Here is a 20,906-nt window from a genome sequence, read left to right on the forward strand (position 1 = left end):
TTTTTTGGAAAAATACCATTACACAACGGTAGAAAAGTTTTTTTTTTTTTTTTTGGCTGGTAACGACTACTTTTTGTTTATTTATTTATTTATTTTATTTTATTTTTATCTTTTTACAACTACTATAAATACATATACATAACTTTTAAACACATCAAATATTCTCTATACTCTCTACTTCATATCAACCAAAAAAAATGAATCCCGACAAACAAACCTCAAGTTCCGATCGACGGAAAAAAAAGTCATGGTTCGAGTATAAACATCCCTCCTCGCAACATTTTTGTTATCGATTCATCCCAGCAAGGAGTTTACCGCCCCCAACTCGATTCTCCCATTCAATCGCCACTACAATTCCAATACCAAAATGTTGGCCAATATTACCCGATGCAAGTTCCAAATGTTTCGTCATAAATGTTTTCAAACTTTTTTGTGTTTCCGGATCAACAATCGCCAAATCAACCTCAACCCCAAACTCAAACCCAAACCCAACACCACCACCAACTTGTCGATGAATTGGATGACGCGGAAGAAGAAGACATGGTTCCTGAAACTCAACCAACACCACCACCACAAAGACGTAAAGGGAAAAAACAAGTGCGTGAGGGTGTCGCACAACCGGGAAGACAAAAGCCGACACTATGGGTTCCACACAAAGAGCTAGTTTTGGTCAAAGCTTGGGTTGATATTTCTGAAGATTCGATTCAGGGAAACGCACAACCGGGAGAACATTTTTGGTTTCGCATTTTAGAACGATTTCGAGAGGAGCTAGGAAAATGTGACGACTACCGTACTAAACATCAACTTAACTCAAAGTTTCGAGAAATAGCAAGGGGGTTTCAAAAATTAACGGGTTGTACAACAACCTAAAAACCCAACGGAAAAGCGGCCAAGGCGACGAAGAAATACTTCAAGAAGCGTTGCAAATTTACCTTGAGGAAGTCGGAAAACCATTCAAGTGGCATGATTGTTGGAAATTATTGGTCTGAAGTCCTAGGTGGATAACATACGAGCGGGATTTTATTTTTGGAGTCCAACAATCAAAGTGAACGAAAACGGGCTCCAGTGGTTATACAACCTCCTCCGATGCTCGGGTGGGTGTAGATTTAAATCAGGACGACGAACTCGAGCTAGAAGAAATTGTCCGCCCAATGGGTAGGGACAAAGCGAAGAGAAAGAGAAAAGGGACTTCTTCGAGTGCATCTGATTTCAGCATGGACGTTGAGGAAATGCGGAAGATAACATCGTCGTTTGATCGATATAATCTTAATTTCTCCGAACGTTTGGCTTTCGACAAAGAAAAAGAAGAAACAAGGAAAAAGGAGCGGGCGGAGAGACAAGAAATGGAAGACATGAAGTTTTTGATGGAAAACGTCGATCATCTCTCGGGACCGGCTCTCGAGCTCGTAATGAAGAAGAGGGAAAAAATTCTGAAAAAATATTTTCCGTAGGTCGTTGGTGGTTTGTTTGATTTTTAGTTTATGTGTGTTTTTTTTAATTGTCTACTTTTTTACATTTTAGGTTTAATTTAAGTTTTATTTTAATTAATGAAATGCTTTTGATTTTTAATTAAGTTTTATGTTTAATATTAATTTAAAAATTATAATTTAAAATTTTAATTAAGTTAATTTTATTTATATAAAAAAAGGGTGAGGGAAGGGTTTCCCACCCACTCCTTGGCTTTTAGGTGAGGGAAAGGAGAGTGAGGGAAGGAAGAGTATGGCCCACCAAAAATGAGGAAACCATCCCTCCCACTCCTTCCAGTCTTATAGTGCCTTCTTTAGGCCGTACTGAGCATTGTGGGAGGTGTTAGAGTGGGGATAGTGACTCTGCATTCTCTTTTTTCTTTTGATTGATTATATATTTTTTATTTTTTAGTTTTTAATATTTATTAAATTATATAACTATTAAAAAATTACAAAAAATATACCAAAATTCATGGTTTTTAATTCTCTATAAAATAAATATGATATTTATATGAAATTAAAAAAAAAGTAAAAGATCATTCTCACACACATCATGAGTTTTGGTGAGGAAAAGAAAAATAAAGAAAAGACTGACATGACAAACAAAAAGTGAGATCCTTCTTGCACACACCCTCAGGTCTTATGGGCTGCTAAGGGTTTTCTATGATTCAAAAGGCTTGAGTTCAATCATTTCTCAATACTTCGACGTTGCATTTTAGTGAAGAGTTTTAATGAGGGAAAGAAAATAAGAGAAAGACTGACGTGACAGACAAAAAGTTAAGGATCCTTTCTCGCACACACCCTCGGGTCTTATGGGCTGCTAAGGGTTTTTCTATGACTCAAAAGGCTTGAGTTCAATCATTTCTCAATGCTACGAGGTTGCATTTTAGTGTAAATATTTTAAAAGTATCTTGAAACCGGATACCCAGTGTTGGAACGTCAACCGGTTCTAGGATCGGTTCTGAAATTTAAAGATCTAAAGAACCGGCGTAGGTGGTTTCGGTTCTGGTTCTAATACTTTAGGAATCGGTGGTTCCGGTTCCGATTCCAAGCAATTTGGTCGGGTGCTCGCTTTTGCTCACCCCTAATTTACACCGTATTAATCCAGTGGTACAAGTTTTTACCAAATGATTCTTTTTACACTGAATATCTTGCTATAATCCAATGGTTTCATGTTTTACTAATAGACCCGAACCATTGCCTAGTGAATTTTAGCTTTACGATGATTTTTTATGTTTCCACAGACAGTTTTTTTGAAGACCTCGTGCAAATATTTATGGGAGATCGGTGTTTAAAATCTTTTTTTTTGTTCATCGGTCTAAACATTTAGGGGAGAAATGTTGAATATTAAAAATTTTCAAATGAACTTTTTATTTTGACATTGTTGTTTTTGGGTATTTCATATTTTAAACCCCAAGCTATAAATAGTTTAGGTTGTTTTTTATTTTTGTGAGCCTCATTTTACTCTAGATTTTCATTTTTTACAATATAGAGAGAGAAAAAAATGAAATTTTATCTTGTATATGAGATATCTTCATTTATTCAGATCTGATGATCATATGAAATTACCGCCGACAATGGTTTTCACATAAGCATACCGCCGGTAAACACTTTGCGACACCCCCATAGCCTAATTAGTATAGTAATTACTTCGTTTTCCAGTTTATTGATTTTCAAACCGGTTATCTTTCATAGTCCACAGACTAGTATGATTTTTTATTTTCGTTTTAGATATTGGAAATTTTAAACTACAATATTCAATGATTTAAAGTAGATATCGACCCAAATTAGATTAGGTATGGATTTTTTTTGTATATATATTTGCCGTTTATACTAAAATAGAAAAGTGGGTCTTGTGTGAAAGCCCAAGCCCAGTGTTTAGGGTTACGGGATGACTGAAGTAACGTCGTGATAAGGGAAATTCTCGTGTTGTTGAAACTTGAAACCATCTCATCTATTATTTTGTTTTTCCGCCAAAACCCTTATTCAATTCAATCGTCGATACTTTTTTAGTGAAGTTAAGCATGCATCATCAGCTCTTCCTATAAACTAGCTTGAGGCGTGAAATCTGTCGATTAGGCCGTCGTTAAAGTATTATAATTCTCCAGCAAGGTTCTCCGACTCCGAGGTGGCTTCTCCTTCTTCAGTTTGCTATCTTTTTGAGTTTTTCTGAAACTTAATTTTACAAATGATTTTATCTTCTAAGCTTTCTTATCATTTAGGTTTATTGATGAATATTGTTATCATAATGTCTGCCTACAGAGATGGCATATTAAGAATAATTTTACTACTTTCATAAGCTTTCGACCTTTGAATTTCGACTTTAAAGTGCCTTGGTGTTCGTTAGGCTTAAATGACTAACGACTGAGTTCTAGATTGATAAGTTTAATTGTTGGGTTTCCTTTATTATTGAAATTGATAAATAGGCGTACAAAAGAGATACCTTACCAAGTCTACCTAAAGCTCAATCAGTTCTCACTCCAATCTTCTCCATAATGTTTTCAGCTTTGAATTAGTCTTTAACATTAATTACATATTGGATGAAAGTTGTATGCCTAAACACTCTTTGCCAATGTTATTGTCACAAGAAAAAGAACTAGTAAAAGCATAATACTTTTGGAGCCTGTTTCTGATTTTGACTGTTAAGTTATGCACATAGTTTATTCATAGCTGCTACTACGGATGTATTGTTAATGGTCACAAATTCTGTTCAGGTGGTGATAAGATATCTACTTGTGTTGTGGCAATGTCTTCCTCTGCGTTTTCTACACATGGCGCCACACTAGCTCCTGAACAAAGGAAGGCCTTTGGTGATTCAAATAACTCAGATTTTTTCCATAACAAGAAGGACCATGTATCAATGAGCTGTCCTAACAACGGAAGGCTACTATCCAAGGATAGAATCCAATGTAAAGCACTAGAGGTCCAAAGCCACCACACTTTCTTGAAAGGAGAAAAATTTCAACTTGAAGATGTGATTGAGGCACAGCAATTTGATAGAGATACCCTCAGTGCCATATTTGAAGTGGCACGTGAAATGGAAACAATTGAGAAGAAGTCACAATCACATGGAAGTCAGCTTTTGAATGGTTATCTGATGGCTACTCTCTTTTACGAGCCTTCAACAAGAACCAGGCTTTCGTTTGAGTCAGCAATGAAGCGCTTAGGTGGCGAAGTTTTAACAACAGAAAATGCACGCGAATTCTCTTCTGCTGCAAAGGGAGAAACACTTGAAGGTAGTGCATTCTTTCATCTGCTTTCTCTCGTTCTGAATTTTAATTTTTAATTTTTTGATTCAGATTCTATCAGAACGGTGGAAGGGTATTCGGATATAATTGTGATGAGGCATTTTGAAAGTGGTGCTGCCAGAAGAGCAGCCATGACAGCTAACATTCCTGTTATCAATGCTGGGGATGGTCCAGGTCAGCATCCGACTCAGGCTCTTCTTGATGTGTACACCATTGAAAGAGAGATTGGAAAGCTGGATGGAATCAAAGTCGGACTTGTTGGGGATCTTGCAAATGGTCGAACAGTTCGCTCTCTTGCATATCTTTTAGCCAAATACAATGATGTCAAGATCTACTTTGTCTCACCAGAAGTTGTAAAGATGAAGGTATGCAATTATTATTATTATTATATATATTATATATGTATGAGAAAAAGAAGCTGTGAATGTGTTGATGGATTAATTTAGGAGGACATCAAAGAGTACTTAACATTAAAGGGAGTTGAATGGGAAGAAAGTGCAGATTTGAAGGAAGTGGCTTCGAAATGTGATGTGGTGTATCAGACTCGCATCCAGAAGGAACGTTTTGGAGAGAGAAGCGATCTTTATGAGGAAGCTCGTGGGAAATACATTATTGATAGAGAGGTGTTGGGTGTCATGCAGAAACATGCCATTGTCATGCATCCTCTCCCAAGGCTTGATGAGGTACAAATTCTTGTCAAATTTACTTTTTAGTTTTATATATTATAATATAATATATAAATATAATTAAGTTGTTTTTGTTTGTGAATTGTATACACTCTCTATTAGATAACCGTGGATGTAGATGGGGACCCAAGGGCTGCTTATTTTAGACAAGCTAAAAATGGACTCTACATTAGAATGGCTTTGCTCAAGCTCTTACTTGTTGGTTGGTGAATGGTCAATGGTCAATGGTCTTGGTTTGAAAGGGAGAGTCGTTTTGCTGAATAACTACACTTTCTCTCGTCAAAACTGCAACAAATTCCATTTCCATGTGTTAGATTAGATATATCACCTAAAGTCTAAAGATATTGCAACTTTTTAGGTAATAATTCAAGCTTATGGATTTATGGGAATTCTTCTTGCTCTCCTGTTTAATGGTGACTTATTATGGACATTGATTACTAATAAATGACCATATTATCTTACTTCAATCATCATCTTCTCAATGGTTTATAATTTAGGATTGATATTAAAGCAGACTTATTTTCATCACGCATCGGACATGATGTTATCTCATCAATGAAGGAAATCGTTTTTTCGTCACGAGTACACAATCCGTGAATGTACAACAAAAAGTTAAAGACTTGAGATCAATAAAATATTCATTTTCAAAATAATTCTTGTTAATGATAAAAAAAATGGACATGAAATTAAAATCAAGGAAGAACAAACTTCAACTGATATGCATATATAATCTCATATTATTATATAGATTTGAGATGAAACAAATTTTCAAAAAATGTGTTTTTTGAGTTGTTACTCACTTACTCCTTTAGTCCTTTCAGATATTGAAAGTTTTTTTTTTCTTAATATGAGATCAAACCATTCAAAAAGCAAATCAATTCATCCCAAAACATACACAAATTTTTTCACACGAACTAAACCCAATACCATCACAACCAGAATATTCCAAATCCCACCCACAAATTATCAATCCTAGTCCATGCATGAGTCGACTATGCTCCGCCTACTTACAAATAATATAAAAATACAATAAAAAAATACTTAATGTTATAAAATTTGATAAAATAACAAGATAAATTATAAAGTAAAGAAACACACGAGAGCAGAGAAAACTTTTATTCCAAATTTGTGATGAAATCATCAATTTTCTAATACATATGATTCACTATTTATACAACCAAAATAAGATGAAAGATGAATGCACATTATGATGATGCATTATTATACTCATAAAACACATTGAAATGGTCGTTACTAATGTTAAATAATGATAAAGAGTTATGAGAGAAATGGGGAATCCAATGGACATTCATAAACTAATATTTCATAACCCCCCCCCCCCCCCCTTTTGAATGACGATTATATTATGCCTCGTTAAAACCTTAATAGGTAAAACCTGATGGGGAAAACATTTATTAAAGAAAAAGAGTACATGATTAATAATAGATATTAGAAAGAATCGCCTCATTAAAAACCTTGCTAAGAAAACCATGTGGAAAAATGTAACACCCATAAAATTCGAGCGAATTTAAAACTTTTCAAAACATTTAAAACCAACAGTTATTACAAATTTGTTTTCAAAATAGTCTATATCAGAGTCCTACCAGAAACATAAACAAAACACGAGGAGCTGTACGATCACGCCTTCGTCTTGCCGCGATCCCCTGATGTACCTGAAACAATAAACTGAAACTGTAAGCCCGAGTCTTAGTGAGTTCCCCCAAAATACCGCTACCCTGTACATAACACATATACAAATAACAAAATATACTGGGTCCATAGCTTTATAGATTGGATTACCCCTGGGCCAACAGTGTGAGTCTGGATTGCCTTCCGGGCCCACAGCTCACATCTGGATTGCCACCGAGCCCACAGTCTTAAAATGACACAACCACGCTTGAAATGGAGTTTTTCACTTGAGGAGAGGTTCATACTTGCCAAAGCTAAAACTTTATTGACTTAGAGACCCAAGAGAGCTCAAATCTAAAGTTGTAACTTCAGATCTTAGCTCATACACAAGAAAATCTTCCTAATATGCTAGAAAAGCCCTAAAATTCACCCAAAAGAGATCTAGAATGAAATGAGGTCAAGATTACGACTTGATACCTTCCAAAGGATGCCAACTGAGGTAGATTTCAGATCCCACACGTTCCTTGCTTCTAGACACTTGCTCTCTGAGCTCTTCTCACCAAGAATCCTCTTCCAAAGCTTGAAACACACAAATAGAGCACACTCACACGAATTAGGGTTTGCTGCGTTCTCAAGGGACTGCAAGGAGGCCAAAAGGAGGCTAATGATCCCTTAAATAGGGTGCAAAACCCCGGAAATTAGGGTTTCATCCTCCAGCTCCTACTCGTCGAGTCCCTTCTTGGACTCGGCGAGTAGGTCACTTAAACACGTGGACTAACCCGCTGCTACTCGACGATTCAGGGCAACCAACTAGTCGAGTAGACCTTGAAATCATGAAAAATTTATAATCATAGATCAATACCTGAGAATCGAGGCGTTACAAAAAAAAACATAGCTAAGGAAAAGAGTACAATATGTTTCCAACTCCCCATAATCAGCACGTCACTTGATTTCCTTAAAGCACCGCATAGAAATGTTTCATGCCATATTTTCAAATATAGATATTGGAAGTGCTTTAATGAAAAACCCAGGCATGTTGTTACTTGACTGGATTTTATGGATGTTGATGTCACACTCTTTTTGAAGATCATGAGTGAACTTGGGGGATATATGTTTGGTTCTGTTTCCTTTAATAAATCCTTCCTTGAATGGAGCTATACAAGTCGTATTATCTTCATATAGTATGGTTGGAACATCCATGTTAGAAATTAGACCACAATTCTTGCGAATGTGTTGAGTTAACTTTCTTAACCAAATACATTCATGACTTGCCTTATGAATTGTTATAATCTCTGTATGGTTAGAATAAGCAGCAACTAAAGTTTGTTTAACATAATGTCAAGAAATTTTCTTACCTCCATAAGTGAATAAATAACCTGTTTGATTTTGAGCTCCGTGTGGATCGGATAAATATACAACATCTGCGTAACCAATTAACTTCACATTTGATGAATTTGATTAGTATAAATTCATATCCACTGTACCTCGAAGATACCAAAGAATGTGTTTGACTCCATTCCAGTGTCTTCTTGTTAGGCAAGAACTATAGCTTGCTATTAAGTTTATAGAAAAAGATATATCAGGTCTTGTATTAACAGTAAGATATATTAGTGCACCAATAGCACTAAGATATGGTTCTTCGGGAACAAGAAGATTTCATGTTATTTTATGATGCTGAAATTGGTCCTTTTTGGCATCTAAGTGCCTTACCACCTTCGGGTTACTCATGGATGTGAGTTATTCATATAAAACCTTTTAAGCATATTTTCTAGATTTTAATGTACAAAACCTCCATTTTTGTGTGCTCAATTTGAAGACCCAAATAGAATTTCATCTTACCAAGATCATGCATTTCAAAATGTTCTTTCAAACAAGAAGTGACCTTTTCCAATTCTCTAGGAGTTCCAATTATGTTCAAATCATCTACAATAACATCAATTAAGACAAATTCTGATCCGGATCTTTTTATGAATACATATCGGCTTAATGGATCATTTTTATATCCCTCTTTTAATAGAAATGTACTTAAACAATTGAACCACATACAACCAGATTGTTTCAATCTATACAAAGATTTATTTAATTTTTTCGAAGATACTTCTTGAGAATTAGGAGTTTTTGCTTCTAGCACCTTAAACCCTCCTAGGATTTTCATATAAATATCATTCTCAAGTAACCATAAAAATAGGCGATAACTACATCCATCAGACGCATCTCCAATTTTTCATGTGTATCAAGACTTATTAGATAACGAAATGTAATTGCATCAACCACAAGAGAGTATGTTTCTTCATAATCAATTCCGGGCCTTTGGGTAAAACCTTGTGCAACAAGACTTGCTTTATATCTCACAACTTCATTTTTCTCGTTTCTTTTGCACACAAATACTCATTTGTGTCTCACTGGTCTTACTTCGTTTGGTATACGGACTACAGGTCCAAATTTTTTTTGTTGAGTGAGAGAATTAAGCTCTTTGTTGATTGCATCTTTCCGTTTTGGCCAATATTTTCTATTCTACATTCCTTTATAGATTTAGGTTCAAGATCCTCATTTTCTTCCATAATCTTGTGCGCAACATGATATGAAAAATTATCGTCAACGTCTGTCTTATTTTGGATCCATCTTATTCCTACCATGACATAATTTATTGAGATCTCTTCATTTTCATAATTTTCAGGTATCCCGGTTTCTTTTGTTATGTCATTGGGCTCTTCTAGAGCTACATTAATCCTTTCAAGAGATTCTATTTTCTCTTTTAGACCATCAATTATATTTGCTGCCTTTCATTTTTGAGAATTTTTATCTTTGGAACCGGTTGGTCTTCCACGCTTCAGGCGTGCCTTAGATTCATTTGTAGCTATATTTTTTTTTCCTTCTGGGATATCAATTCTAATTGGAGCAGTTACAGTTGGTACATGAGACTTTGTTACTCACTTAGGGTCAGTGAATGCATCTTGCAACTAATATGCTACATTTTGTAAATGAATTATCTTTTCAAGTTCACATTGACTTGAACAAGGATCTAAAAATGAGAGTGATAATTCATTGCAAGAGATTTTATTTTCCAACGTCTTTATTTATCCCTCTAATGTTGGAAAAATCGATTCTCAAAATGACAATCGTCAAATCTAGCTGTAAATAAATCTTCAGTTAATGGTTCTAAATATTTTATTATAGATGGAGATTCATATCCAACATAAATTCTCATTCTTCTTTGAGGACCCATTTTTGTGCGGTGAGGTGGAGAAATGGGTACATAAATTGCACATCCAAACGTCCTTAGATGGGAAATATTTGGTTTCTGACTACAAACCAGTTAAATAGGGGAGAACTTATGATAACTAATTGGCCTAATGCGTATAAGTGATGTTGCATGTAAAATTGCATGTCTCCATGTCGATGTACGAAGTTTAGAATACATTAGTAATGGTCTTGCAATTAATTGAAGGTGTTTGATTAATGACTCAGCTAAACCATTTTGTGTATGAACATATGCAAAAGGATGTTCAATAGTTATCCCAATCGACATGCAATAGTCATTAAAAGCTTGTGATGTAAATTCTCCAGCATTGTCAAGTCGATTTTTCTTAATTGGGTAATTGGGAAAATGTGCCCTTAGGCGGATTATTTCTGCAAGTAATTTTGCGAAAGCGAGATTACGGCCTAATAACAAGCACGAGTGTGACCATCTAGTTGACGCGTCAATTAAAATCAGAAAATATTTAAATGGTCCACATGGTGGATGAATTGGTCCACATATATCCCCTTTTGGATAGACAAAAAAAATCGACAACATCCAAATGTGTCATTTATGGTCGATCTTCGTGAAAATCATTTTGAATTAATTTTGTTTTGATATTTTATTTTTTTTTAGAAGTTAGAGAAGCTTGATAAAGATCAACAAAATGTTTTAGAGAGCGATATGTACAAGACCAATGACCGGTCATTCCACATCAGTGACAAATATTGTCAACTTTCTTTTTGCCTTGACCATTTTTATCATTAGGATGTGGGTTTTTGTTGTTTTCCAACTTTTGGTGGTTACTTGTAATCTTGTTATTTTTATGATAATTATAATAACCTCCACGATCTCAGTTAGACCCATGACTATTATAATTATATGATGTTGCATTCCCTAAAGTCAGGATTGATTAGTGATTTTTCATCAATAACTCATTGTTTTGTTTAGCCACAAGAAGACATTAGATTAATTAAGAATAGTTTTTTTAAACCTTTCTCACGATATTGTTGCTGCAGGAGCATGTTAGTGACATGAAAAGTAGAGAAAGTTTTCTCTAGCATAGCATAGTTTTCCGTAGTGAAAATACTAATCAAAATAAAGACATGTATGTTAAGGAATTGTTAGTTAAGAAATTTCGTAAAATAAATTGTAAGTATTGTACATGTAATCTTATAAAAAAAATACATACCTGAAAATGACAAGAGTAATAAGGAGTTAAAGCTCTATGGTAGAGTCGTGTTGATAGCGTGTTATAAAATATGATCTAATAACAAGATAAATTATAGAGTAAAGAAAGACATAAGAGTGGAGAGAACTTTTATTCCAATACTTGTGATGAAATCATAAACATTCTAATACATAGTGCTCACTATTTATATAACCAAAATAAGATGTAAGATGAATGCACATTTTGATGATGCATTATTACACTCATAAAACACATTGAAATGTTCATTACTAATGCTAAATAATGATAGAGATTATGAGAGAAATGGGGAATCCAATGGTCATTCATAAACTAATATTTCATAACACTTACCAATTTCTATCTTCTCCAAGTCTTCTAAAGCATTAATCGGCATGCTGTGAAGCTTAATGCAATCCTAGTTGCACATCATTGCTAATGCTATCTTAGGGGATATTACAACTTCTAAATCTAAACTAATTAATGTAATTGCTTGACACTCGTATTATATAAAGACTCTCATCCAACATTGAGGTCTACCAACTTAAGATCTCAAATTTGTCAACCTTCATTACTATTTCATCGGCCAAATAAATCCCCACCTCCTGTCTTGTTAACCCATGCCTAAAATGTTACAAACAAGTTGTAATGCCGTCTTCCAATTTAATTTTTGAGTTAGAGTAAATATATAAAAAAAATTAAGGAAATAAGTAGAAGATGATGTACCTTTTGTCTTTTGAGAATTTTCTCTCTCTAATTTATGTTTAAAGTGTTTAAACAAAGTCTTCAAATACTCTAATAACACTTGGATGTAGAAAAAAGAACTTTGTAACATTTAAAAAATAATCCTCTAAGTAGTCTATAAAAATACTTATCGAAACAATCAAACAAACAAAAAACATATAACCTGTTAAACGTTAAACGGTTAATAAGTAATACACATAATATAAATGAAGTAAGGTCTATAATTGTAGTGCCTAACATTATCCCAATCATCGTCGTCTGAAATCCCAATAACTCCATCATACCTCTCATAATTGTACCTAGTGATGAAATCTGTGCGTTGCACGGGTAAGATTTTTTTTCATGTTTGGTGTGTTACAAAAAATGGAATTGAAATTCGTATGTTTGTGAATGCTATTGCCTCGATCTCTACTGACAACAGCAGATTCTGGATTCATCTACTTACAAAAGATGGAATTGACTGCAACAATCAAACAACATTGAAAAAGAGATCAAGTTCTTGTATGTTCTTAAAAAAGTGAAATCTAAAACAACGTACGTTTCTCTTTTTACATATGAAACAAACTTACATTGTATACTGAAAATGAGAGAATACTTATATTTTTTTTTCATATTATCATATATCATGATACCAAAAGAAAACAAATTTTTGTATCCCTAATTCCCTTAGCTAATTAATTCAAACAAAAACATACTTGCATTTTGCTCGCAATGTAGACAATGTACTTTAGTACTCCCTCCTCTTTTTATCTCTTTTGCAACCATAAGGATTAAATTGTATACCAGATATGTAGCTTTTGCTTTAATTTTATAAAACCATGGATTTCTGCCAGCTTGCCTTGCTTAATAAAAAAAATTCAAATAAATATATAGCTACAATATAAGTCCATTATCTATAAAAAAAAAGTGAGTTTTACCATCCTGTTTAAGGTCTGATATTTTAGTAACGATATCATGGAGTAAAAACAGAAATCACCTACATCAACAAACTCGCACATCCACAAGTTAGTTTTTTTTTGCATTATTTTGCTTAGCAGATAAAAATATATTATGGTTTGCAAATGGAAACCGCAATAGCAACATAAAATTTCTGTTAATTCTACTATTTTAAAAATAAATCTACTAAATACAACATTTTAAAGCTTAACAATTGAAAGTACAATGTTATTTATTAAATTGGAAATTAAATTTAATTAAACATAATAATATAGGCCATTTTTGAAATCATATATTATGTTAAAATATATAAATATTATATAAAGGAAAACAACAAACCTAGTTGTAGGCATGAGCTTTGCAATTTGGTGTTGTATCATGGGAATCGATTGGGGTTATCCGGCTTGCTGAGATTTCGGGGAGTATTCATCTGGATTTTAAGAGTTGCGTGATCATCGAGATTGGCTAGTAATGGAACACTGGCATTTGTAAGCTCAGGTTGTCAACAGTTTGAGTCGTAAGGTTGTGAGATGGATTGAGAATCCATCAAATCCTGAGGACTGGAAGAGCGTAGTCGAATCCAAGTGGGGGAGAATCTTTTGGTCTAAGGGATTGCACAAGAAAGGATATTTGTGTTTCATTGCACACCAGTAGCGGTGCACGGTGGGTATATGGATGGACAGAGGTTGAGGGTGGTGTTAGAGCCTCTCTGTCTGTTCTTGTTTGATTAAGGCTTTGGGGGTTCGAAGCATGACCCAACTTGATTGGGGTATAGTCGAATGCGAGATCGACTCAGGATGATTGTGGTTGATGGTAGATGTGTGATAAGACCATGGGCGGTGACCATGGCGGGATAGATGTGTCGTAAGACTGTGGGGTAGCCGTAGCATTCACTGGGTTGGCAGATAGTATGGAAGTGTTGTAAGAATGTGGGGTAGCCGTAACATTCACCAGGATATCAGGCAGTTGTGTGAGTTGTTGTAAGTCTGCGATGGGATCGTAGCATTCGCTAGATTGAGGTAGACCATCGTTGGGGTGGTCGTTGGTGAAAAAGGGTCAGCTTGTGCCTAGGGTAAGGCGGACAATATTGTCGTAGAATATCTCTCTGTTATGAGAAGAGGACCATTGGGGTCCGAAGCGAGGATGGGCTTGTGTAGCTCTCGATGGGGTGTGACCCTTTTCTTGGTATAAACTCGGTGAGACCTGTAGGCGAGGCCCATATAATTATCGCAACGCAGGTGAGACCTGATAAGACCGGTGGGGTCAAGGAATTGGATTATGTTTTTAGTAGGATGATTATGTGGCCAGGGTCTGGCATAGCGTGGTGCATAGGCTAGGGTAGCCTTATTAGTTGGACTCTCAGGAATCTTGAGGCTAGGCCAGGTGCGAGACTGGCAGTCTCAGCGGTGGTTTAGGGATCCTTATATCCCGGTTTAGTGAATGGTTTTTGTGAATTAGAAGGTTTCGGGTGAAATGCAACTTCAAGTCCTTGGATATCCGGTTATTAGTTATGTACTGAGTTGACTTTTGGTTGAGATTTGCGTTGGGAATCATTAGTGTATATGTGCAAGATCCTTATTTCAGCAAGTTATGGATTGAGGAATCTGTATGCCAAGGGCATCGGTTGAAGGGTTTAGGGTTAAAAGGATGATTTCACAAGACTCTTATAATTATGTTTCAGATTGGTTCCACCTGTGTGGAGGTTAGGCAAGTGGTGAAATTTCTGAATTTAGCAGTATTGTGTTGGATCAACAGTTATGGGATCATTGTTTTTTTTAACACTAGAAGGTTTTGATCGGAGAGTTGGTTTCCAGGAGGGCGATAAGGAGTGATCACTACTAGAAAAACAGCCTTTTACGACGCGCAATGCGTGTCGTAAAACGCTCAAACGACGCGCAAATGTATGTCAAGGAAGGCCCTGTCATAACGAGAGACGACACGCTTTTGCGCGTCGTCTATAGACGACGCGCATTTACGACACGCATTTATGACCCGCATTTACGATGCACATTTACGACGCGCAATGCGTATCAATGAAGCCCCTGTCATAAAGGAAGACGACACGCATTTGCGTGTCATAACCTTACGACGCACGTTTAGGACACGCATTGCGTATCATTAAAGCCCTTGTCATAAATGAAGATGACACGCATTTGCGTGTCATAAACTTCAGCAACCATCTATGATATACATTTACGACGCGTCTTTACGATGCTCGTTTACACATAATACAAAAATATGGAAACAAATATATACCAAAACAATCAATTTTATCCATAACATCATGTCAAAAAATTGTAATACATTGGTATTAAGGGGATCCGATTGTACAATGTTATTAAGAGGTTTTCCCTACCTATATATAACCTACATTGCTATTAAAGGAAACCTTATTTAAAGTAACTATGACAGGAATTGCAGTTGTGTCAAAGTGTAGAAACTCTTCATCACTAACATCAACTTCTGGTTGTTTGTCAAAAGGAGTAGTTGAAGCAACTATGACAGGAACTGCATACCAAAAGCAGCCTTTAATCGAATCGAATAAATAATAATAATAAAGTAAGATTAATTTTTTTAAAAAGAAAAAAGAAAAGTATATGATGTTACCTTGATAGCAGCACCTAAGGCATCGAGTATATTCACATCTATATTTATCACAAGACCATCAATATATAAATCCCAACACACTCCCCTATCCACAATTAACAAAGATGAAAGATTGATTCTCACTCCTATCATACAAAAACATTCCTTGAAAGATTTGATGAGGGTAAAACGGTCATTTGACAGACAAGATTTTCAATTACATTACATACCCGCTCCAGTTTTACCACCCAAAAGAAATTGTCGCAAGGCTGCAGAGAGTTCCATTGAAAATTCTTCTAATTCAGCCTGCTATCAACAAAGTACAAACATACATGAATTTATATTTATATCCCTTAAGAAGAAGACGAAGAAGAAGAGGGGCCAAAATATCATATAAAATAATACCACAATATTGTAATAAATAAATTGATATTTACATAGTTACATAATATCTACTTAGATGTCTAACTCAAATAACACATAGGTCTGAGTATTACCTGGGATTTGAGCATAACAAATCCTTACTGTCTTGATTAACTATCAAAAGGTGTAAAATTCCTAGTCGTGTCTGAAGCTTCTTCACCTTATGTCTCTATGGAAAATACCCATCATTCTACATTAACAAGAACTAAACGTGAAAAAATAACCACGGGATGCAATAATAAAATATAATAGATGAATACATAAACAATGAAACTTATAGACAACATGAGAGTGATTGATAACATATATGAAAGACAAAGTTTATTTAATTCATAAATTTCAAGTTCCCGAGTTTCCTTCTTTCTCTCCTGTTGTAGACCATCAAGGTTTGGGGTTTATATGTCCTTTTTCCTCCTCTCTTGATGTAGACTAACAAGGCTTTGGGTTTATCATATATAAACATATGCCCATCTGTATAACCCAAAACATGCATTTACATTTAGTGTTTTATACCTTAACATATACTTCCAAAACATACTATACAAAAACAAAAGTGCCCAACAAATTAAACACAAATAGATCTCCACTTACTGCCAGTTTCATGAGACCCTATCTGGTTTTAATTCACAGCCTCCACAAGAATCCACCTTCATCCTATGTGGCATCAACTCACAACCTCCACCCACTGAATCCTTCATCAACTGCATTTTTCACATCATCATATCATCCATTTATATCCTTTTCTACAACTAACTTGCATTAACTATTTATTACATGCATGGTATCTTATCTACAATTAATAATTGTAATTTACCTTCCAATCAACAAACCCAAACTTAAACATAAATTGAGAATATGCCACTTTCCCAAAAGTTATCATACGAGCATAAGGAGCGTTTGTTGGTGCTGAATAAAGAAATATAAGTTAGTAAGTTACAAAAGTAAAGATAACGAAATAGTAATTTTATAGAATAGTTTGTCAAGTGTGACATACAAACAAAATGAGAGCCTTTTTCATCCACTGTTATCAAAACTCTCCCATCTTTCACCAAGAATGACAAGGCAAACAAAAATGTATTTATGCGGAGTGTACCCCTGACATAAATATACACCATGAGCAAAACTTGGGAAATACATATTCGATCACTATGTTACAAAAATCCATGTTGCTCTTAATTTTATGGACAATTACAATCTAAAATGAAACGTATTACATGTTCTCTATACCAGGGGAGTATTACATATTTTATGTGTGTGAATTAAATTAATGAATTTTAGTGGTGATGTAGTCGATGTAAAAGTTATGAAGTAAAAGATAAAAACACAAAACTGATTTGATACATAATTATAACATACCTCACTTGGAATTCTTTGTCCGTGAAACATTGGTTCAGGAGCCACTTCACCAACAAAATATGGCTGTGTATGAACATAAATGGAGTAAAAACCCTTATAAAATTTAATCGATAAATACTGAAAGCAAGTCGTCCGAAAGAACACATTCAACATGGCTGATGATGGGTTACAGTTCAAACATATATCCATACAGTTATACACAAATAGCAATAACTGTACAGACCTCGTTAGCTTTTTTTTAGTTTTGTTCTATGGATTTTGACCATTTTCAACCCGAACCACCAACACTTAATAACTTTGACTTGTGGAGAGAAAACCCATGCTTTGACCGTGTGTAGATCATCTCTTGCTTTCTTGAAACAAGCAGCTTGGGACCGGAACAACAATCAAATCAAAATTTCTCAAACAAATAAAATATAGGGTTTAGAGCTCATTTTAGAGCCAACTGATATGAAGGAAAAAAAAACCTCATGATACAGACATACCTAGACAAAGATGAGGAGCTGTTACTGTGTATAAAAGCAGCTAAAGCATTTCCCCAAAATTTTGTTCTTTTCTATGGAAACAGATGCGGCCTCAGCTTGTAACGTAATGAGACACCATCTTTTCCCATTGATTGAGTGCCAAGTGTCCAGACTGAAGAGAATCTTGAATTTCTATACTTCATAAAAATACCTGCAAATGCTACAGAAAGAAAATGTTATAGTATACAAATCCAACAGAGAAATTTATTATCTTTGAGAAAAAATCTTACAAAGGAAATGGTCTAATACTGATTTTGAATTGCATGTTCATGTAACTTATTAATCATAATTAATTTAGATAATCCTTAACCTTGTAATCTTCTCATCTTCTTCATCCAGTATTTCCTATCACATTCACACCAATATAATAATAAGTTCAAAAAAAATGAAATGATGTTTTATTTACATGTTAATTAAGTTGATACATACTTTGTAATCATCTCCAATGGTGATGACCTTAAATGGGTGCTCCCATATTGACAAAAACTTGATTGTCTCCTCACTACTCAGACAATGCTTCTTGGCATCATCAATGAAAGGCTTTGCATCGAGATCCCTGTTTCACACAAACAGAATGTCAGGGATAAAAAGGTAATATTACTAACGTAATCATAAATATATATAATCTGCTTTCTTCTGATCCTTTGTTTTCTAGTTGTTTCTTTATAACTTCACAGATTTGTCTCTCATTTTCAACAGCCCCGTCAGTAATAAAGAAAACCATTGGAACTGATTTACTTTTCCCTAAAAACATTATCTTTATCGCCTAACAAGTGTAAAATCATCACATGAACACATCAAATCAGATAATCTGATTATTGTTATCAGTTACTATTATTCACAAACCCAATTAACTAAAAAAACAATAGCATGATTTAGAGCCATTAAAATGTTTGTACCACCAACCACCACAAAAATCTTTTCAATCTACTGGTTTGCATTTCTAATTGATTCCTTATTTTCTAACTCTAAACTGAGAGTAAGAATATAAATGAGTCTTATCATTAAATGTCATTATACCAAAACGATCCTCTTCATCAAGCTTTGAGATTGCTGATATCACTACATTCTTTGTAACCTCAATTGTGTTTTCCTTCATGCTTTCACTCGTATCAACAACAAAACAACTTCTTTTCTGCAGATCTATCATATAAATTGGACAAAATCACCATTCTAAACTGTTATATTATATACTTCCACTCTCACTGTATAATATATATCAATATCACCAACCTTTTTACCCTTATGTGCATCACTTATAGTGGTAAAAAAGAGTAAAGTATGTTTCTATCGCTGGGTTTTAGCCATAAGAACATCCTATGTGCTCATACAAACCCTAATGCTTGGATCTAGGTTTCTCTGTTGTACATGCAATTCATCCAAGACTTTAAACCCTAGATCTAGCATATTGATGTGTGTTAGATGCACTTGTTTTATCCCTACTTTTTATTAATAAATTTAGCACACAAAGGCAGTGAACCTGTCTTTTAGTGGTATAATTTAGTAAGTAAGGTATCAAACTCAGGGAACGGAAAATTAAACTAATAACTAATTTTAACTAAAACAATTAATGAAAGTAAAAGTTTTTTCTTCTAGTTTTGCAAGACTAGAAACTTAAGCACACATAAACACTTAATTAACTAAATAACTAAAGCAGACAACTAATTCACCAAATTTGATAAAGATGTTTCTATTTAGGTTCAACCAATTCACTCCTATGGTTATTTTGTATTTATGATAGATTAGTTGTTATTGGCTACCAATTATAGTGGTTAGGTTCATGTTCATTACTCCTAACCCTTAGACAATCAATTAATTCAAGCAGTGATCAAGTGTTTAAACTATTAATTCCCTAGATTAACAATTTGGATTAAATAAGATTTATAGTGGTTAATCAGTTTAGTGGTTCGATTAACCTCTTGTTTGATGGTTTCTCAAACAAGCTCACACATTAATCTAACTATTGTCTTATTAATCTTAGTTTCATAATCATTATTCCTAAGCATATGATTTAGTGTTCACATAGACATATGAGGTTAACAACTAAGAGATGTTCATGCAGCTTAATTGTCTTCCAATTAACAGAAAATAATTGTGATTAATGCATAAGGTTCTTTAACAAACTTAATTTAATAGATCACCAATAAAAAATAAATCAAAAGCTAAGAATTAAACCATAGGAGTTCCTTGGTATTCCCCAAACAGAAACAAAAACGTATTTAGCTCATAGTTGCAGTAAAAACAAACATAAAAACAAGTTTAACTAGATTAGACATACTCAAATCCTAAAGCTAAGTGGAATGATTAACCTAGTAGCTTCAATTCTTCAAAAGGTTGAAGATTAGAATTCCTCAGCGTCTTCCAGGGTTCTCAATCGCAGAAGGATCTTCAAACATTGCCAGAAAAGTAGTCCCCTCGGATAAAGGCTTGGTTTTTATAGATATCTCAAAACAGGGTGTACTCGGCGAGTAGCAGACCCAACTCGCCGAGTAGACTCGTTGTTATCCGTCTTAAATCAGGAGTCGTGGCTATCTTCTGGAATATTCAGCTGGACTCGCCGAGTAGACTCGTGTACTCACCGAGTAGATGAGCTTTTGTCCCTCAATCTTCACTCTTTGGTCTTCAATTGCTTTCCCTTGTTCCCTTTCACTCCCAAGCATGTCTTTTGGACTGAAAACAAAATTTAAACAATATTAAGTACCTTTTGTCCATATTATTCACATAATTAGTTAAAAATGAATAAAAATGTATGCTAAATAACTAACTAATTATGCACATATCACATATGATAATCAATATTAACATAACAATGGGTTTAAGATATTACCTTTATTGTTATGTAACAATAACAATCACAAATCCTCCTTGTAATGACTTTAGA

At 34.5% G+C, this 20,906-nt stretch overlaps 1 protein-coding gene across 1 annotated transcript; it reads left to right on the forward strand.

The window, feature by feature from the left end:
• Positions 1 to 3,353: 3,353 nt before the first annotated feature.
• Positions 3,354 to 5,867, forward strand: LOC111907962 (aspartate carbamoyltransferase, chloroplastic). The gene is made up of 5 exons (XM_023903769.3): positions 3,354 to 3,594; positions 4,181 to 4,702; positions 4,766 to 5,079; positions 5,161 to 5,397; positions 5,503 to 5,867. Exons 2-5 carry the CDS (start codon positions 4,213 to 4,215, stop codon positions 5,608 to 5,610), a joined length of 1,149 nt encoding a protein of 382 aa, XP_023759537.2. The 5' UTR covers positions 3,354 to 3,594; positions 4,181 to 4,212; the 3' UTR covers positions 5,611 to 5,867.
• Positions 5,868 to 20,906: the final 15,039 nt, after the last annotated feature.

The sequence above is a fragment of the Lactuca sativa genome, chromosome 7 (genome assembly GCF_002870075.4).
Source record: "Lactuca sativa cultivar Salinas chromosome 7, Lsat_Salinas_v11, whole genome shotgun sequence".
Taxonomy (NCBI): domain Eukaryota; kingdom Viridiplantae; phylum Streptophyta; class Magnoliopsida; order Asterales; family Asteraceae; genus Lactuca; species Lactuca sativa.